Genomic DNA, 18635 nt, shown 5'->3' on the forward strand with positions numbered 1-18635 from the left:
AATCCAATGAAAAGACATTCCAATAGAAGAGGATATCTATAGCTCAGGGTTGTTTGCTCCAATATGTTTCATTATCCGATGAGATAATATCATCAATCCTCATCATGTTACCTTGTTGGGTCATGAAATGTCTGCAAGCAAACAACCCAGCTTGAAAAAAATGACATTGTAGGATTAGAGAGCTGTGTTTATCTGAAGGAGCGGTGCCTTTAAATCTTACCAAGGGTTGGCTCCTGGGACAATCTTATTTTGTTCTCTGATTACATAGCCTATCTCTGCAAAGATTATAGGGAGGTGGGGGGGAAAGAAATGAAAACAAGTGGCTTTGGGTTTCAAATGGCCCGAGAATATCTTTTGGCTATCGTAACCACCTTGTTTTATCAGCAATATATATATACTGATCTTGTTGTATTCAGGTCTTTTCCTGTGTAAGATTGAGATTGTCTTGGCAACGTTTCAGCTAGGTCTCACTCACCATCTTCAGGCTGGGTTTTGGGCTTAAAGCGTGATCGGAGCTGCCGTCTTTCTATAAATCTTGGTGGGGGGTGGGGGTGGAGTGCTGGCTTTGTTTCAGTAAGTGGAGTGATTGGTTGTGTGGTTGTATCAGGATTGGTAGATTGGTGGTGATTGGTGCTGGCTGTGTGTCCATTGTTGTTTCGAGTTGTAACGGCCTGGGTGGTAGGTGGGGCTCGTTTGTTGACTAGGGCTGGTTTCCAGATGTCTGGTAGGTGGGAGGTATCGTCACGTTTATTCATGTTGTGGGGGTGTTTCTCTATTTCGAAATAGAAAAATTACGAAAAACACAAAAACGTGTCTGTGTGTATGTGTGTGTATGTATATGTATATATATGCATACATACACATACATACATGTATGATAGAGATAGGCAGAAGTTGGGCAGAACCTTGTGAGAAAAGCTAGGAGAAACTTTAGGTTTTGTATTCAGAAATCAGAATTGGCTTTTGGGCAATTGAGTGTCTGTGAATTGGGTGAAAATATCCACAGATTTTGCAAAAACCCGGAGAACACCAAAAGCTCTTCCATTCTGGGTGAGGGCACCAGGTCCATGGGGGATAAGGAAGACCTGGCATAAATAGCCTTGGCTTTAAGGGCAGGAGAAGAGCTGAATGAAAAATACATTACTATTTTTAAAGCCGGGACACGGTTGCCGGGGCAACCGGCATCTCCTGAAGCAGACGGTAGGATGATGGCAGAACTTGAAAAGATGGCAGCAGGGGGAATGGTGGGGGGTAGGTGTCAGAGGTCATTTCCAGGGGGACAAGCATAATCCCCTGGCTGCCCCTTGGGAAGAAATAATCTTGCCTCCCAAGACTAGGTTGGCAGAAGCTGGGACAATTATGGGAGCTCACTCCGTTACGCAGCGCTAGGGATTCGAACCACCAAACTGCGAACCTTTCTGATAAAAAAGCTCAGCATCTTAGCCACTGAGCCACCATACCCCTTTATACCAAGCTTTATACCAAGGGGTTATTATTACCCACATGCTTCGAAGGAGTAAAGCTATTTATCTTATTAAATTTATAAGCCACCCATCTCAGCGAGTCTTAATGCTACATCACCTGGCAAAGGGAAGTCGAATATAAATACAATAAAATCCACAAATCAACTATTGATCGTGAGCAGAGTGATGGAGAACGCAGATCTTTCCCTGCGAGGGTTATTTTTTATTTTTATTTTTTTACAGCTCCATCTTGATCGGAGAACAAAATAATTGCAATTAACTTAGGGAAAGCAGATAAATTATGCCAGGTGGGATTTTACGACCACCTGGAACTGCAAATGCCGAAAAACTTACACCCTTGTTGTTCCTTATTACCAGGGTTTGATTGCTGTTTGCGGGGTGGGGTGGGAATCATAAACCAAGTTTCTTCGGTATTCTTAAGAAATCTTCCTGTGGAGAGAACAACGTTGAAGCCAAATTCAAGAAATACGCAATACAGGTTGTAAAAATCTACCTGGGTGAAGAAGCAGTTGGTGGATGCAAGAGCTCCTTCTGTTTGTTTTCTTCTCCTGGAGAAGCAATTTCTCTTATTCTCTTAAAAACCCTAGCTGGACTTCACATCTCTAGTTCTAAACAATTTTATTTGATTATTGCCTCTGCCCTCTGGCGCCCTTTGCTAGAACTGCAATTCGTAAGGTGCATCTCCAAGGACCTCTGAGGCAGCGGTGGGATTCAATTTTTTTTTACTACCGGTTCTGTGGACGTGGCTTGGTGGGCATGACAGGGGAAGGATGCTGCAAAATCTCCATTTCCTCCTGATCAGCTGGGGCTCCGAAGGCAGAGAATAGATGGGGACGGGGCCAGCCAGAGGTGGTATTTACCCGTTCTCCGAACTACTCAAAATTTCCGCTACCGGTTCTCCAGAACTGGTCATATTCTGCCGAATACCACCTCTGCTCTGAAGTAGGAACGCATTTGAGGTTGGTCAACTCATTGGTAGAGTCACCATGAAGTCCTTAGAAAAGATATTCAAATGGTGTGATGGGTCTATTGCAGTGGTATCAGACTCGATTTCATTGAGGGCCGTGTCAGGGTTGGGTTTGACTTTGGGCTGCCTGGCTGGGAGTAGCCAGGGTGGGCATGGCCAACTCAACATCACTCGTGTCGGGGGCACCTGTGGTGGCCCGAGCACTCTGCCAGTGAAAACGGAGCTCAGGAGGTCCGTGCGTGGCCCACCCGAGCTACATTTTCACTGGCAGAGGGCTGCAGGAGGCTGTTGCAGCCGAAAATGGAGCTTGGGTGGGCCATGCACGATCCTCCCAAGCTCCCTTTTCGCTGGCAGAGGCACTGTGCCCTGGTCCTTTGTGTTTCCAGGGCTATTCCATGGGCCAGATCTAAGCACCGCAGAGGACGGATCTGGCCCACGGGTCTTGAGTTTGACACCCCTGGTCTATAGCTTCGAAGATCTGAACTGCGCAAGCCGTGGAAGGCTCTGTGATGGCCGAGAGAAGCAAAAGATGAGACTTCGAAGAAGCAGGATAGGAAAAGCATTGACCCCTTTGACCTTCAGTGTTGGAGAAGGTCCTTGAGCTGACCATGGACAGCCAAGAGAACAACTACATTCAAAATTCTCACTCAAGATACAAAGGGCAAAGGCTCAAATGATCCTCCTTTGGATACATTATGTGAAGCCCCAGGTCTCTGGAAAAGGCACATGTGGGGGAAAAATTGGACAACCCTTTGCAGGATGGAGAAACTTGGTAGCCGAGGGACTGTTGGAAGACCAGGTTAGAGATAAATCATCGTGGTGAAAACGTAGGTGGCTGATAGGGAGTCAAAAGTGACTTGAATAGTACATAACCCGTCCACTAACATCTGCACTGCCCCTCTTCCTCTTCAACTAACGATCTTGAGGTGTTAGGTGTAGGTCCTTCTGCCTGCCCATGAGATACTGGTGACTTTTCAGCACCAAAAATGGATGCCATCCAGATAAAGTGTGTTTAGTAATGAAGTTTTACAAAGTCTTTCTCTGCGTCCAGGGGGAATCAAGCTGGCCGACGAAGCAGAACCAGAGACTGGAAATTAATAAGCCCTTGGAGTTTCTGTACGTATACAAAACACACACACACACCACAAATCTCTTTTGATTCAATTTTCTGGCTGTTTCATTTCCCTTCTCTTCCACCGCCATCTGTTGTCCTTCATGCAAACCGATCTTGGCATCCGTCCGATGAGGCTCAGGGTAAGCAAATCTCTCCGGCTTTATCGGCTAATGGGAGACAGCACTAATTGGAGCCAAAAGAAGGCCTCCCTGACTCGCCCTCTGCTCTGGCCCTTTGGCTAATCTAAACTAATGAGAAAATGAGCTTAGAAATGGCCTTAGGAGACAACGTGGTTTCCTAACACCCTTGATTTTGTCTGAAGGGAGGGGGGGGGGAATTTGCAGGCAAGAAGCATCATCTTTATTGCAAGAAATAAAATGTTCCACTGCAGTTGGGCGAAATGAACCTCTTCGAATTTGCTTCTTCCGATGAAATTGCAATAAAATGAGTATTATTATACAGGCTGAATTGCCACCTCTTTTTTCCCCCATTTCTGTATTTTTTCCCCCCTGCCACTAAATAGTAATGGTCCACTTAATTCATTGGTGTGATCTGGCGTTTCATTGCACTCCTTTTCCTTAGGCTAGCCAATAAATCAGATCTTTGCCTTTTTAAAATTTTATTTGGTGGGCTCTGCTTTTAAACCATTTAGCCATTTTTTTAAACTAAGCATTCCTTAACAAGCATCCGTGGTCTTTTCACTGCTGAAAGTGAAATTTCATCGCCTTTTGGTATCTTTTCCCATCATTTCATCACCTTTTGGTATCTTTTCCTATCTGCAAAAAAATAGAAAGGAGAACTGCGCCTGCGCGCACAAAAGCCCCCTCCCTCCAGTTCGGCATCTCATACACAGACAGACTAAAGAGCCACTGCGCAGGCGCCCCCGCGCGGTCCTCCCGTCTTCCTCCAGCGCGCCTGCGCGAGGGCGAAAAGGCCGCCGGGAAAGGAGGGGCGGGATGGCGCACGCGCGCAAGGGCCTCGGCCGCTAGCCCGAGCGTAAACAAGGCGCCGCTGATGAAGGAGATGAAGAGAAGGCCGGAGAAGGAGACGATGAGCCGGGCCGGGCGCCTCCGAGGCTGAGCCTCACTGCCCTTCTTGCGCTCCCCCTGCCCGCCCGCCCGCCCGGCGAAGGACGAGCCACGAGGCCGCCATGAACTTAGCCAGCCAGAGCGGCGAGGCCGGCTCTGGCCAACTGCTCTTCGCCAACTTCAACCAGGACAACACGTAAGGGAGGGGGGCGTGGCCAGAGGGAGCGCGCACGCGCGTGGCCGCCGCGGCAAAGGGAGGGGGGCTGGGAGACAGGAGCCAAAATTCGAAAGCGGGGGGGGCGGGGAGGGGGCGTGGCCAGAGATGCCCCTTTCCCCCCACCTGACTCCCATCCTTCCCTCCCTCTCCCAGCTGGTTGTGGATTATGGGTCTTGGGGTGCTGGGGGGGGGAGAAGTGAAAAGACTACCCCAAGCCATGCCCCGTTGGGATTTCCACCCCCCCCGAAAAGGGTGGGTGTGGGTGTGAAGAAGGGGGCACCCAGAGGCCATCTAGCCTTGCCCAGCCTTTTTCTTGGGAGGCCTCTGCCCCTGTGTTGTAGTTTGCCAGTTGCACAGTAGGCAGATAGGGCAGCGCTCCAGAGGGTCAACGTCATGGCCCAGAGGATCCTGGGTTGCCCTCTCCCCCTCTGTTGGGAGAAATGTCCTCCTGGGTTCAGCTCCAAGTGGGGGGGGGGGAAGACCCTGGAAACATGGAGGCTGCTTGGAAAGGTGTTTAATGGTGGACAGGATCACATGGCTTGAGCTGAACAGAAAAGGGAGACCCGATGCTTCCAGATGTTGGGTGAATAAGAAAAAAGAGGCAGAAATGCTGAAAGTCCCTGGTTTTATGCTCTCTCCCGCTCTTGATCTTGTCTTCTGATTGGTTGTCAGACTCCCATGGGGGCATGCAGGGGCAACTCTCTAGGCTGTGCTTTGAGTCCAAGCTTGGTTGAGCCTTGCTTCTTCCCAGGTGCCCTGTGGTGAGAAGGGTAAAGGGCTACTACTATCATGCCTTAACCCCATAATCCTGGAGGTGAAGGGGGAGATCTTTGTTATGTAGAATAGCCTGGATCAGGCTCCGGTCTGAAGACGTCTCTGTGGTCATGTGGCCAGCACGACTCAATGCCGAAGTCGCACGGAAGGCGTTGCATCTTTCCCAGCAAAGATGGTTTCTATTTTTCTACTTGCATTTTTTGCGTGCTTTCGAACAGCTAGGTTGCCAGGAGCTGGGACAAGTCACGGGGGCTCACTCCATTGCGTGGCCTTAGGGATTCGAAACACCGAACTGCCGACCTTTCTGATTGACAAGCTCAGTGTCTTAGTCACTGAGCCACCGCGTCCCTCTTATAAAGCAAATGTAATTAAAAAATCAACAATTCAAAAGTTAGTAATATTGAAATGGAGCGGTGGGGAAGGAGAGGGGAGCCAATCCCCCCCCCCCCCGACACAGTCTGATTTCACACAATTCTCTCACAACATGTTGAGAAAGTAACTCAACTTTCTGTCTGTTTTGCTTCAATGTGAGCACACCTTCCTTTGCTTACTCTAAAGACCACAGGGCTGCGTTGGAAAGCCAGCTCCGATGTTTTCTGTGGAGTTCACTTGGGAGGAAATCCTGTAAGCTCCTTCGGCTTTTCCCATCTCCCCCTTTTGTGTGGCTTCTTCTGTTAGCTCTCACGATGGTTCCATGGGTGTACATTTGTGAGTTGGCAGGAGGAGACAAAACCGAAATGCTGCAGAGGCCACGTCTCTTGAATGCAAAGTGGGTTTAATTCTTGCAAAGAAAGGGAAGCATGGGTTAGATTGCTGAGGTATCAAAACAGAAGAAAGTTAATAGATTTTGAATAGAATCGAATGGAGTAGAGAATAGAATGGAGAATAGAATAGAGAGTAGAGTAGAATAAAACAGAATAGAGAATAGGTAGGATAGAGAATAGAATAGAATAGAACAAAATATAGATTAGAACAGAATCGGAATAGAATAGAGAATAGAATAGAAAAGAGAATAGAATAGAGAGTAGAGTAGAGTAAATAGAATAGAATATAGGATAGAATGTAGAATAGAGTAAATAGAATAGAGAATAGATAAGATAGAAAATAGAGTAGAATAGAATAGAACAAAATAGAATAGAATAGAACAAAATACAGAATAGGAATAGAATAGAATAGAAAATTGAATAGAGAATAGAATAGAGAGTAGAGTAGAGTAGAGTAAGTAGAATAGAGAATAGATAGGATAGAAAATATAATAGAGAGAGTAAGTAGAATAGAATGGAGAGTAGAGTAAATAGAATAGAGAATAGAATAGAATGTAGAATAGAGTAAATAGAATAGAGAACAAATAGGATAGAAAATAGAATAGAATAAACCAAAGCAAGGATTTGCATTAGCTCTTCGCCAGTCTAAGTGGTCCTTGGTTTTAGCCATGTGGTTGGATGGACCACAGTTCCTGCCCAATGCCTCACCTCCTGAACCACACTTTCAGATAAGGATGCGTGGGAGTCACCCAACCCATTAAGTCAGAGCCCCACCCATCGCCGTTTGCTTTGAAGTGGGGTGCGCACCCAGCCTATATCCAACCCCAGCCATCTCTTTAGGGGGGTCGTTTGCGGACAGGATGGCTGATGAGTCCATTCTGTAAGATGAGGAAATGTTTCTCGTCGGTGCCTCGTTCCAGGCCTCCCACGAAATTTCAGTGCCGATTGCTGCTAGAGAGCAGGTGGTTCCGTTGGGTTGGTATGGGCACACCTGACTTACGCCCACTTGGTATTCCAGCATCAAATGCTGCAGCCAGGTAAAGAAGATGCCACGAAACTCTGGACTATGTTTCCTGACCTCCAATGTGCCCTAAAAGGCAGCCTTGATTCTGTTTGAATTGCATTTTCCCCCTTCTTGGAGGGCAAACAAAACAGTATACCATTCTGCTGAATATTTCTTATTGCCAGATGACAGGATTATCTTTATAATCCATTTTGTTCTCCCAACAATTGAGTCTTTTTCCCTCCACCCCTAAATCATTAGCAAGCGAGAACACACGGTGAGTTCTGCTTGCTTTAGCGTCCGTTAAAATTGATAGTGACTTATAAATAATGGGTAGTATCAACTCTATAAATAACCTCGAAACCACTAGATTAAAAAAATACTGACTTTCCCTTTGGGGCGCATTATAGAGAACCGTTTTTGTTTTCTGCCCAAGTTGTACTTTCGAAAAGAAAATGAATTGTCCTGCGATTCATGCCCGTGCTGAAATACAAATGAGTTTTTATAATCAATAGCTATTTCTCTCTCGGGGGATATCACTAGCCTTAGCAATAAACCGAGAGAGAATCTTCTCCTGGCCTTCTCAAACAGAAGAATTTGGCTTGGAGACAGGACTGTAGGCAAAATATTATCGAACTTGGTGCAAATAAATTGCATCCTGATCAACACAATATAAACACAATGCAGTGTAGCTAGAGACTTTGACTTATGACCATAATGGAACCTGCTCTTCACACTTGGAAGCAGCGATGTCGTAAAACGAGTTGCTCATGGTCCTATTTTCCTGACCTTGTTTTTGCAGTGGCCATTAAGTAAATCTTCCAGTGTTGGGGCATTCACAACTTCTGGAGGCAACTTCTGTTCCACTGATTCAGTGTTCTAACTGTCAGGAAATGTCTCCATAGTTCTAAGTTGCTTCTTTCCTAGATTAGTTTCCACCCATTGCTTCTTGTTCAGGTGCTTTGGAGAATAGCTTGACTCCCTCTTCTTTGTGGCAGCCCCTGAGATATTGGAAGACTGCTATCATGTCTCCCCTAGTCCTTCTTTTCATCAAAATAGATTGGGTATCAGTTCCTGCAACCGTTCTTCATGTTTTAGCCTCCAGTCCCCTAATCCTCTTTGTTGCTCTTCTCTGCACTCTTTCTAGAGTCTCAGCATCCTTTTTACATCGTGGTGACCAAAACTGAATGTAGCTCCAAGGTAGATCCGTCAGAACTTCAAAAGGTCGCTAAGGAGCGAGTCATAAGTCCCATGGTTCTGTTTTGAGTTGTCCCTGCTTACAACAGGCTCATTTTATTGATCTGTGGCCAGTATTGGTCCTGTCTGCAAGAAACATAAGGCTGATAATTAGATTTCACAGGTGTCTGGCATTTGAAGCTCTCCAAAGAGCTGCTATGAATGTGGGTTCTTTGGTCATCATGATTGCATAAAATCAGGATCCTTGTTTGATCTCTTGTTTATTTTTCAGGTCCTTGGCTGTTGGCAGCGTGTTGGGCTACAAATTCTTCTCTCTCTCTTCTGTGGATAAACTGGAGCAGATCTACGAGTGCAGTAAGTGGTGGTTTTTGACTATCTCAGAGAGCGGAATGATGTCTCTTGGTCGGAAGAACTCACGAATCAAAAGCTCTAAAGATATTAACTTCCTGGTCTTTTTCCCAGTTGGCCAACGCCAACTGCAATGCCATTTGATATGTTAAGATTTATATTAATAGCGCTATTCAGGAAGTCTCACTCGCGGCCCGAAATGTGTTTAGCGGCACCAATTTTTACTTTGCTCTTTATTTACAGCTCTCGAAGCTCCAGGAAGTGGAGGTCTTTTACCCCTCTTGTTCTTTTCGCCTTTACCCACTTAACAGCCTCGCGCTTCGCGCTAAAATATGGCAGGCTATTTATAGGCAGCTGTGCCTGGAAATGGCAACCTATTGATCCACGAGAGAGAGAGAGAGAGAGAGAGAGAGAGAGAGAGAGAGGAGAGAGAGAGAGAGAGAGAGAGAGAGAGAGAGAGAGAGGGTCTCTAGCTGACAGTAGTTTAATTGACTGCCTCCGTGTTCTGGTTCAGTTGGAAACGGTATATCTCTTAGACCCGTGTAACTCTGCCCTTTAAATGATCCGCGTACTGCTAAAGCTCTCGTCTCTGTTTCTAACTTTCAATCGGGCGAAACATTGTAGATTGTGGGGAACAGTGATTTGAATCAACGACCTTCAAATGAGCTAACATAAAGAATGTGTCCCTAATCCGGGACCCATGACTCTGTGGGATAGAAATCTAGCCAAGTTTTTATTTTTTTAGTAATTAAGTTTCCTTAATCTCACGCTTAAATTTCCACCACCAAGTCTTTCCAGGATTTGGGAGGTTATGTTGTACCTTCCTTTATCAACAGTTGGCGCTCTTCAATCAATCAGCTTTCTTCTTTATACAAATTTACTATACCACTCCACAATTTAAATGTGGTTATAAATAGTTCCAGCAGTTTAAAATGCCTTTCCAACATTCCAGCTCCTGTCCAGTTTAAAAATCCAATCTTCTGTATTTTAGCAAGGTTTTTTTTCTTCCTTTAATTCTTTTTTGTTGTTGTTCCGTTTCAAAAGTTCTGAGATTTCACTCCAAAAATAGCTTTAAAAGTACTGTAATTGTGAGTCTCTCTTTCCTGAATATTCTTTTGGGGGTTATACTTTGAATTAAAAAGGATTCTTCTCATCCAGTTCCGAACACTGCTCCCGCACATTTCTTGGATGTTAAGCTGCCTCCGGCTTCCACACTGTTCACCCAACGATATGTTTGTAGGAAAGAAAAGAAAAGGAAAAAAAAACACTTTTAAAAAGAAAAAGAAACGTAGCCAAGTTGTAGCTGCTTCAGTGCTGTCAATCAGTCCCGTGATTGCTATTTCCAACATGCCCAGTTCAGTTTCTTACAAGGGGAAGACGGCAGGAAGTTGGAAGTTATTCCCATTACTTTGAAAAAGCAGTTAACCCAGCTGGTTGTTCTGTCTCTGTTTCGTGCCACCCCCGTTCCCTTTCCACGGTCGCCCCGCAGATGACACCGAAGACGTGTGCATCGTGGAACGGCTCTTTTCCAGCAGCCTCGTAGCTATCGTCAGTCTCCGGGCGCCTCGCAAGCTGAAAGTCTGCCACTTCAAGAAAGGGACGGAGATCTGCAACTACAGCTACTCCAACACCATCCTGGCTGTCAAGCTGAACAGGCAGGTGAGCGGGGGTGACCTCTGCTGGTGGCGCAGCAGTGAAAATGCAGTATTGCAAGCTAACTCTGCCGACTGCCAGCAGTTCGATCCTTAAAAAAATTCTCACTTAGCAGCATAAAATTTGGGCTCAGTTGTGGTTGCAATTCAAGGACTATCTGTATGCGCAGAGGGTTGGACTAGAAGATCTCCAAGATCCCTCCCATCCCAATTATTTCATGTTCTACATTCAATTGAGTGTGTTTTAGGACAGAATTCCCCAACATAAATTGAGGGAGAAATTCTAGCAACATAAATTTTGGGCTCAATTGTGGTCGTAATTTGAGGACTACCTCTATTAAGTCTTAACTGCTATTGCAATCTGCTTCTCTCTCTCCTCCTCCTCCTCCTCCTTTTATTTCGCTCCCCTAGAGATTGATCGTCTGCCTGGAAGAGTCTCTGTACATACATAACATACGGGATATGAAGGTGCTGCACACCATCAGGGAGACGCCCCCTAATCCTGCAGGTAAAGATGCTCCTTACTCTCCTTTGATCCTCCTCTGACGCTGATACCTTTCGGCTCCCCGCTTTAGCTGGTTCCGTCCAAAAGAACAAGGTGGACTTGTTCATCTGGGGCGAAATGCTAGTGTCAGAACCACATAAGAGGTTGCAATTAAACCGATTTATTTCTACTAATTCCCATGCAGGGAAATCCCTACACAACTAACTGAAGGTTAATGACATTCAAGGAAGTTTGGTCTTAGTCTTTTGTGGCTACGTAGAGATTCTAGACTGATTCCTCTTTTGACTCCCACCTCCAGATTTGATCAGTCCTACGGTTAGTTGAGTTTATCCGATGTTTTGACATCACCCAGATTTTAAAGTTGTGATACACACACACACACACACACACACACACACACACACACACACACACACACCAAGCTCCTGGGGCCCAAAAGAAAAGCTGAATCAAATTGAGACAGCTTCCACCCTTGTTTGTTTGGGACATCATTTGAATTAGCGCCTTGTCTCTCTCTCTCTCTCCCCCCCCCCCCCCAAAATGACAAGAGCCGAAAAATACGGTAATCTTGAAGAGCAACCAAGAGGATTAAGGGACTGGACGCTGAAACATATGAGGAACGGTTGCAGGAACTGAGTATGTCTAGTTTAATGAAAAGAAGGACCAGGGGAGACATGATAGCAGTCTTCCAATATCTCAGGGGCTGCCCCAAAGAAGAGGGAGTCAAGCTATTCTTCAAAGCACCTGAGGGTAGGACAAGAAGCAATGGGTGGAAACTAATCAAGAAGAGAAGTAACTTAGAACTGAGGAGAAACTTCCTGACAGTTAGAACAATTAATCAGTGGAACAGCTTGCCTCCAGAAGTTGTGAATGCCCCAACACTGGAAGTCTTTAAGAGGATGTTGGATAGCCATTTGTCTGAAACGGTATAGGGTTTCCTGCCTAGGCAGGGGGTTGGACTAGAAGACCTCCAAGGTCCCTTCCAACTCTGCTATTGTATTGTGTTGCATTGTAAAGCAGAGTGCTCAATCATGCCGATCCCTGTTTCCCCCCAGGATTGTGTTCCCTCTCCATAAACAACGATAACTGTTACCTAGCCTATCCGGGGAGCGCGACCATTGGCGAAGTCCAAGTTTTTGACACCATCAACCTGGTAAGATCCTGCAGGCTCCCCCACCAGGCTCTGGACTCCGACGGTTGGGGTGGTTTGTGGGGTGTGGGGTGTAGGAGGGCAGGAGCTGCCCTTCTGCACTAAAAGGTCTTGCGTTCCGTTCCCGGGCTTCTCCGCAGAGGGCAACCAACATGATCCCGGCTCACGATAGTCCGCTGGCTGCCCTGGCTTTCGACGCGAGCGGTACGAAACTCGCCACCGCCTCCGAAAAGGTGCGTTGTTTCCAGTCCTTTCCCTGGAAGGGAAGCAAAAGGGTGGGTGAGGGGGGGTGAGGGGGACTTCCAGAGAAGTTCTCAAAGGGAACCAGAGAAAGCAAGAAAGCTCCCGTTGAGAAGATGGCTTCAAGAGGTGGGCTCCTTTTCTCCCGCAGGGTACGGTCATCCGGGTATTTTCCATTCCAGAGGGGCAGAAGCTCTTCGAATTCCGAAGGGGCATGAAGAGGTGATGGCAATTCAAAGATTGGGGTACCCCTCCCTTCCTCTTTTGCCCTCCCCCTCCTATTCTCTCCTTCCTTCCCTCCATCCTTTCCCCGTCCCCCTCCTATACTCTCCTCCCTTCTTCCTTTCCCCTTCCCTCCCTCCTTTCCCCTCCACCCACCTCTTCTCTCCTTCCTTCCTTCTTTCCTTCCATCACTCTCCCCTTCCTTTCACCTCCCCCTCCTTTTTTCTCCTTTCTTCCCTCCCTCCCTCCTTCCTTCTTCCTTTCCACTTCCCTCCCTCCTTTCATCTCCCACCTCCTATTCTCTCCCTTCCTTCTTTCCCCCTCCCATTCTCTCCTCCCTCTCTTCCTCCTTCCCTCCCTCTCCACCATGCTTGACCCACCCACCATCTCTTCGCTTCCTCCCTCCAGGTGTGTCAGCATCTCTTCGTTGGCCTTCAGCATGGAGGGCATGTTCCTGTCGGCTTCCAGTAACACAGAAACCGTGCACATCTTCAAACTGGAGACTGTGAAAGAGAAGTAAGTTTCGGGGAGGGCAGGGCGATCCCTGAATTTGCTCAAACCTGGGGCGGCTGAAAGGGACCCCAGAAAGAAAAACGGAGGCGGGGGGGATAGAGCAGTGGTTCTCGAACGGCCCTTTCACAGGGGTCGCCTAAGACCATCGGAAAACAGATATTCCCGATGGTTTTAGGAACCGAGACACCAATTTTATGGCTGGGGGGGGTCACCACAACATGAGGAACTGTATTAAAGGGTCGCGGCACGGGGAAGGTTGGGAACCACTGGGATAGAGGGTTGTGTCCTGTGCTACCTCTGCCTGCAGTTTTTTTGAATCAGATTGTGGTTTTCTGCAGTGACACAAAAGATAGTTAAGTCCTGTCGTCTTTTAAAAACAAAAAAATCTTCTTTGGGAAAAAAGAGCCAACTTCTTGGATGGACAGTCCCGTTTTTAAGAGGGACCGTTTTCTCTCTTCCCTCCTCCCTCCCAGACCTCAGGAGGAACCCACAACCTGGACGGGGTACTTTGTGGAGACCATTCGGACGTTCCCAAACTACCTGCCTGCCCAGGTGACCGAAATGTTCAACCAAGGCCGAGCCTTTGCGACGGTGCGGCTCCCCTTCTGTGGGCACAGAAACATCTGCGCCTTGGCCACGTGAGTAAGCGGCATGGCACACGAGAGCTCTTCCTTACGTAGCCACGGAGGCTGATGGACCACCTGGGGGATGCCGGGTTTACAAGTGGGCAGCCTCGGTCATAGTCGTATGGCCTTGAGGCTCCTCCTCTTCCTCTCCTCTTCCTCTCCACCACCCTCAAAACCCACTCCCTTCCAGCACTGCTCACATTACATAGTTGGTTCAGGAAACGTCTTCAGGAAAAGAAGCAAGCTCAAAGAGCACCACGGATCCCACAGGCCTCCTCCTCCTCCTCCTCCTCTCCACAAACACCACTCCCTTCTAGCACTGATGATGTTACACAGTTTGGGTAATGAAACGTCTGCAAGAAAACCAGCAAGCTCAGGGAGCACCAAGGACCCCACAGTCCTCCTCCTCTTCCACCTGCCCCGCAAATCCCCTCCACACACAGATGCAAACGTACATGGAGGCCACTTGCATGCCTCTAAAAGGTATCACTCCGATTCAGCTGTGCTGAACGATGCGTCTGTACCTCCTTCGATCGCAGGTAGCAGAGTTGACCCCATAGAACGAGCGATTTGGGTGCGAAGGGATGTTTCCAACACCCCCTGCTTCAAGACTTGTGAATAGGCAGACCTTTCCTTAAAAGCTGACGAATTGTGGGGACCTTGGTACTCCCTGATCTTGGGTACTTTTCTTGAAAGACGTTTCATGACCAGCCTGGGTAACCTCATCAGTGCTAGCTGACGAATCCTTTGTTTCCTTCCAGAATTCAGAAAATTCCCCGGCTCTTGGTAGCAGCTGCCGATGGGTATCTCTACATGTACAATTTGGACCCCCAGGAAGGGGGTGAATGCACACTGATGAAACAGCACAAGTGAGTCCTCTCCCTCGTTGTCTCTTCCCCCTTTTGCACAAATTCTTCTTTTGAGGGTTGGTCCTAAACCCATTAGGGGACTCGGTGGCTCAGGGGCTAAGGCGCTGAGCTTGTCGATCAGAAAGGTCGGCAGTTTGGAGGTTCGAATCCCTAGCGCCGCATAACGGAGTGAGCTCCCGTGACTTGTCCCAGCTTCTGCCAACCTAGCAGTTCGAAAGCACATTAAAAAAATGCAAGTAGAAAAATAGGATCCTCCTTTGGTGGGAAGGGAACAGTGTTCCGTGCGCCTTTGGCGTTTAGTCATGCCGGCCACATGACCGCGGAGACGTCTTCGGACAGCGCTGGCTTTGAAACGGAGATGAGCACCGCGCCCTAGGGTCGGGAACAACTAGCACATATGCACGAGGGGAACATTTACCTTTACCTTACCTAAACCCATAATATGGGCACAGAGCACCTTAACACAGAGCTGTTGAATTGGTCTTCGGCGATAGCGAAGAATAAGATTTGAGCGCATGTTTTCTTGAAGTATCCAGTCATGTTTGAAAACTTCGTAGTGCTCGAGTCACGACCAAAAACGGCCATTGTGGATTGCTTAACAGCTGGGGCATTCACTTAACTGGTCTGTGTGTGTGGGGGGGGGAAAGCCTCATAAAATCAGATCAGTTACATGATCACCTTTTAATGACTGGCACAATTTAACGCCCACAATTCTGGGCTCAGTTACAGTCGTAAGTCGAGGACCACCGGTATGCCAAAAATGATTAAAGTTAGACAGTCGGAGGAATCTTATAGACCTAATAGCCATAGCACTTATATACCGCTTTACAGTGCTTTTACAGCCCTCTCTAAGCAGTTTACAGAGTCAGCCTCTTGCAACCCCCAACAATCCTCATTTTACCCACCTTGGAACGACGGAAGGCTGAGTCCACCTGGAGCCCGCTGAGACTCGAACTGCCAAATTGCAGGCAGCCGGCAGTCAGCAGAAGGAGCCTGCAGTACTGCGCTCTGACCACAGCGCCACCTTGGCTCATAAAGCTGGTTTTCTGCCAAAGGTCCGGCTGTGGGTGAGGTATCCTTGTCTGTTTTCCCTAGGTTGGATGGCAGCATGGAGCCAGCCAATGAAATTCTAGAATCTGCCTCCCACGACAGACCATTGGTAGCACAGACCTACAGTGCCGCTGTGACCAGAGGCGCCGCTTATATGCCTTCTTCGCCCACGAGACACGGTAAGAACTGCGCAGAAACCTTCCACTCGTAGACCGAGAAGTTTGCAGGGGTCTCCGTCAGGGGGAATGGCATCCAAATGACTTAATAGCCCCCCCCTCCCCCCTCCTGGCTCGAAGGCCTGTCTTTTGGCTGTCAGTCAACACTTAACAGGGAAGCATTGATTGCATCGCCATTGCCTTGGCAACGCAATAGACAACCGGACTCGGTGGGTTGTCTTTCTACCACTTGTCCGTTTCTAGGTTGATGGTCATAGTTGGTGACTCAAGAGATGGCCTCTCTCCTTCTCTTTGGTGGGCGAGCTTCTTGTCAGGGTTACAAACCCACAGCAAACAAAACTCGGGTCAATTCCTCAAAGAACAGTTTTATTGGCTGTATCATATTGGCACAGGCTGGTGAAAACTGACTCTGAGGTTTCCTGCGGTTTTCACCGAATTAAAAGGAAAGTTTCCCCCCAAAATCAGTCTCATGGTCTAATCAAGGTGTCATCCGGAAGCCCCCAAATGGGCTCAGTCAGATCAGCTTCAGGGTTGACACTTGTTGTCCTCTCTTGATCTGCTGCCCTTCTCCAGAGAGTCACAGCCAAGGGGGTAGGACTTTCAACCATGGTTGAAGGAGGGCTGCAGAATGCTTCCCTAGGACCTCAAGGGATCTTGGGTCAGGAATCCTTGTAGAGTTGGGACAAGAAGGATCCCAAAACCACTCTTCCGAAAGGCAACTGGTCTTCCTCGTTCTTTTTTTTCCCCCTTGAAAACGTTCCGCTTGTCATCTAAGAAGCTTCTCTGGTTTCTCCTTCATCCAAAAACTTCAGTTCTTCTCATCCCAGTTTCGAAGAGGCTTCTTGGTTGAGAAGGGAAACATTTTCAAGTAGGAAAAGGAAAATCAAGAACGTCCAGTTGATTTTTGGAAAAGCTCCTTTTTCGGGACATCCTTCGTGACCCGGAGAACCTCCACGGACAACCGGAGAAGGACGCCTGTGTCTTCTGAACGGTGTCTTCTTTGTCGTCTCCCTTCAGTCTACAACGAAGATCTGGGGGCAGTCGGCGGCGTTTGCCTGGAGGACGACATCAACTCCCTGCAGCTAGATGAGGACACAGAGCATCCTCCCATGATCCTTCGGACTGACTGAACTTGTGAATTGAACTCCCCAAGCTGAGAACGCCGGCCGGGCACTTCCGGAGGACGCGTGTCGACGCCGCTACGGACTTCGGCCTGAGCCAAGCGCGTGTGATCCTCGAAGGAAGGCAGACTCCCCTGAAAGCAAAACCTGCATACCCACAGACACACACACACCCAAACACACACCCCATCCTAGCTTGTAGTGACGGTTCCATACCCCACCCCGGGCGGAAACGCACACCTAGATTTCACTTCGGTGGCGTGCCGCTTTGTTTTTGTTTTCTTTTCTTTCTTAGCCAGCCGTCAGGAAAATAAACCCCTATATATTTTTTTCCCGTTGTTGCCAAACAAACAAACAAAAAGGAAGCCAACAACCCTGCTATTTATTCAGCACCTTTGAGCTTTGCATGCCTCCTTGTGCCAAGTGAAAATAGGCGAGCCGATTCGTTTTATAACCGTGTTTTTGTTTTGTTTTTTAATTTCTAAAGAAAAGAGTTTTTTCGAACTTCACCCTGGGCATTGGCGAGGGGGAGGATGAGCGCAAGATGCTTTAGCTTCTTCTTCTTCTGCCTGGACAAGAAAATAATATTACTACTATTATTATTATTTTTTACAAAAAAAGAAAACCCGAGTGGCTTTTTCTGTGCATGGCTTAAGAGGCATGCCTGGAGAATTTTGAGACACTACTTTTACTAAAGATCAAGCGTTTTCCCCTCTGAATCTTTCCTCCCCTTTCATGATCCATTCCCTGCGCCTCTTTTCTCTGGTTCGTAACTTTTTTGCTTTCTCCCTGCCCCCCCCCTTCCCTTCAAGACCATTTTGGTAATTAAAACTCTTCCTGATTCTCGTTTGCGGGATTGTGGTATTTGTCCCTCATTTGTGGGGTTGTGGGATTTGTCTCTTCCAACGTGGCCTTTGTTTCCCAAGCATCTCCCACCGTAAAGACATCAGTTTTGGTTGTTGGCCAAGGAGAGAGAGAGAAAGAGAGAGAAGGGAAGAGAAAGCTTTATCTGTCTTTCGGAGCTGTGTGAAGCCAGGAATCCTGGCTCAATAGACCACAATAGGTTGGATATATGATGGCAAACAACTAGGCAGCGGAGAAATCTTGAGTTTTGAGGGCAAGAGATGAATTGGGACATCTGGGGGTGCACACTGGCAATCCCTTAAATGTTTCGGGATCTGTGTGAACTCCAGAATTGCTGGGGGGTGGGTCTCCCTCGATCCCTTTTTCCATTTTTTCTAAATCTAGATTTCTGCCCTGCCCTGTTCCTGGGATCCCAGTTTAAGCCGGCTTCTGTGTTCTTTGACATACAGATCTGTCCTGCTTTATTGGCTTGCTTGAAGAGTGAAGGGAATGGCCTGTGCTTATTCCCAGCATCATGGTTTGTTGCGCCAAAATCCCCTCCCCCTTGGGCTTCATATGATTGTCATAACCTGGCTAGCACGTTGTCTTTAACCAAGGGTTAAGTTCTTAACCAGAAAGTCTGTCCCTTCTTAACGTTAGCTTGATCCGAGCTGTATAAAGCTACTCGTCTCTCTTCCAAACCCTTCCCCTGTCTGTAGCCTTCGTAAAACTCTTGTGAGAAACTGTTCAAACTCCCATAGATTGATCCTGG

At 47.5% G+C, this 18635-nt stretch overlaps 1 protein-coding gene across 1 annotated transcript; it reads left to right on the forward strand.

Moving 5' to 3' along the window:
* The first annotated feature begins 4482 nt into the window (after nt 1-4482).
* WIPI2 (WD repeat domain, phosphoinositide interacting 2) lies at nt 4483-17871 on the forward strand. The gene is made up of 12 exons (XM_081965662.1): nt 4483-4789; nt 8820-8902; nt 10386-10555; nt 10960-11056; nt 12109-12206; nt 12344-12436; nt 12595-12665; nt 13074-13181; nt 13652-13816; nt 14566-14673; nt 15769-15902; nt 16917-17871. Exons 1-12 carry the CDS (start codon nt 4716-4718, stop codon nt 17027-17029), a joined length of 1314 nt encoding a protein of 437 aa, XP_081821788.1. The 5' UTR covers nt 4483-4715; the 3' UTR covers nt 17030-17871.
* The last annotated feature ends 764 nt before the right edge of the window (nt 17872-18635 follow it).

Source organism: Natrix helvetica (assembly GCF_964273705.1).
Source record: "Natrix helvetica genome assembly, chromosome: 13".
In the NCBI taxonomy this organism is placed as follows: domain Eukaryota; kingdom Metazoa; phylum Chordata; class Lepidosauria; order Squamata; family Natricidae; genus Natrix; species Natrix helvetica.

Coding starts and splice junctions, on each gene's coding strand:
- WIPI2 (XM_081965662.1), top strand. CDS start 4,716: ATGAACTTAGCCAGCCAGAGCGGCGAGGCCGGCTCTGGCCAACTGCTC. Junction 4,790..8,819: donor AACTTCAACCAGGACAACAC/GTAAGGGAGGGG, acceptor TTTATTTTTCAG/GTCCTTGGCTGTTGGCAGCG. Junction 10,556..10,959: donor CTGTCAAGCTGAACAGGCAG/GTGAGCGGGGGT, acceptor TCGCTCCCCTAG/AGATTGATCGTCTGCCTGGA.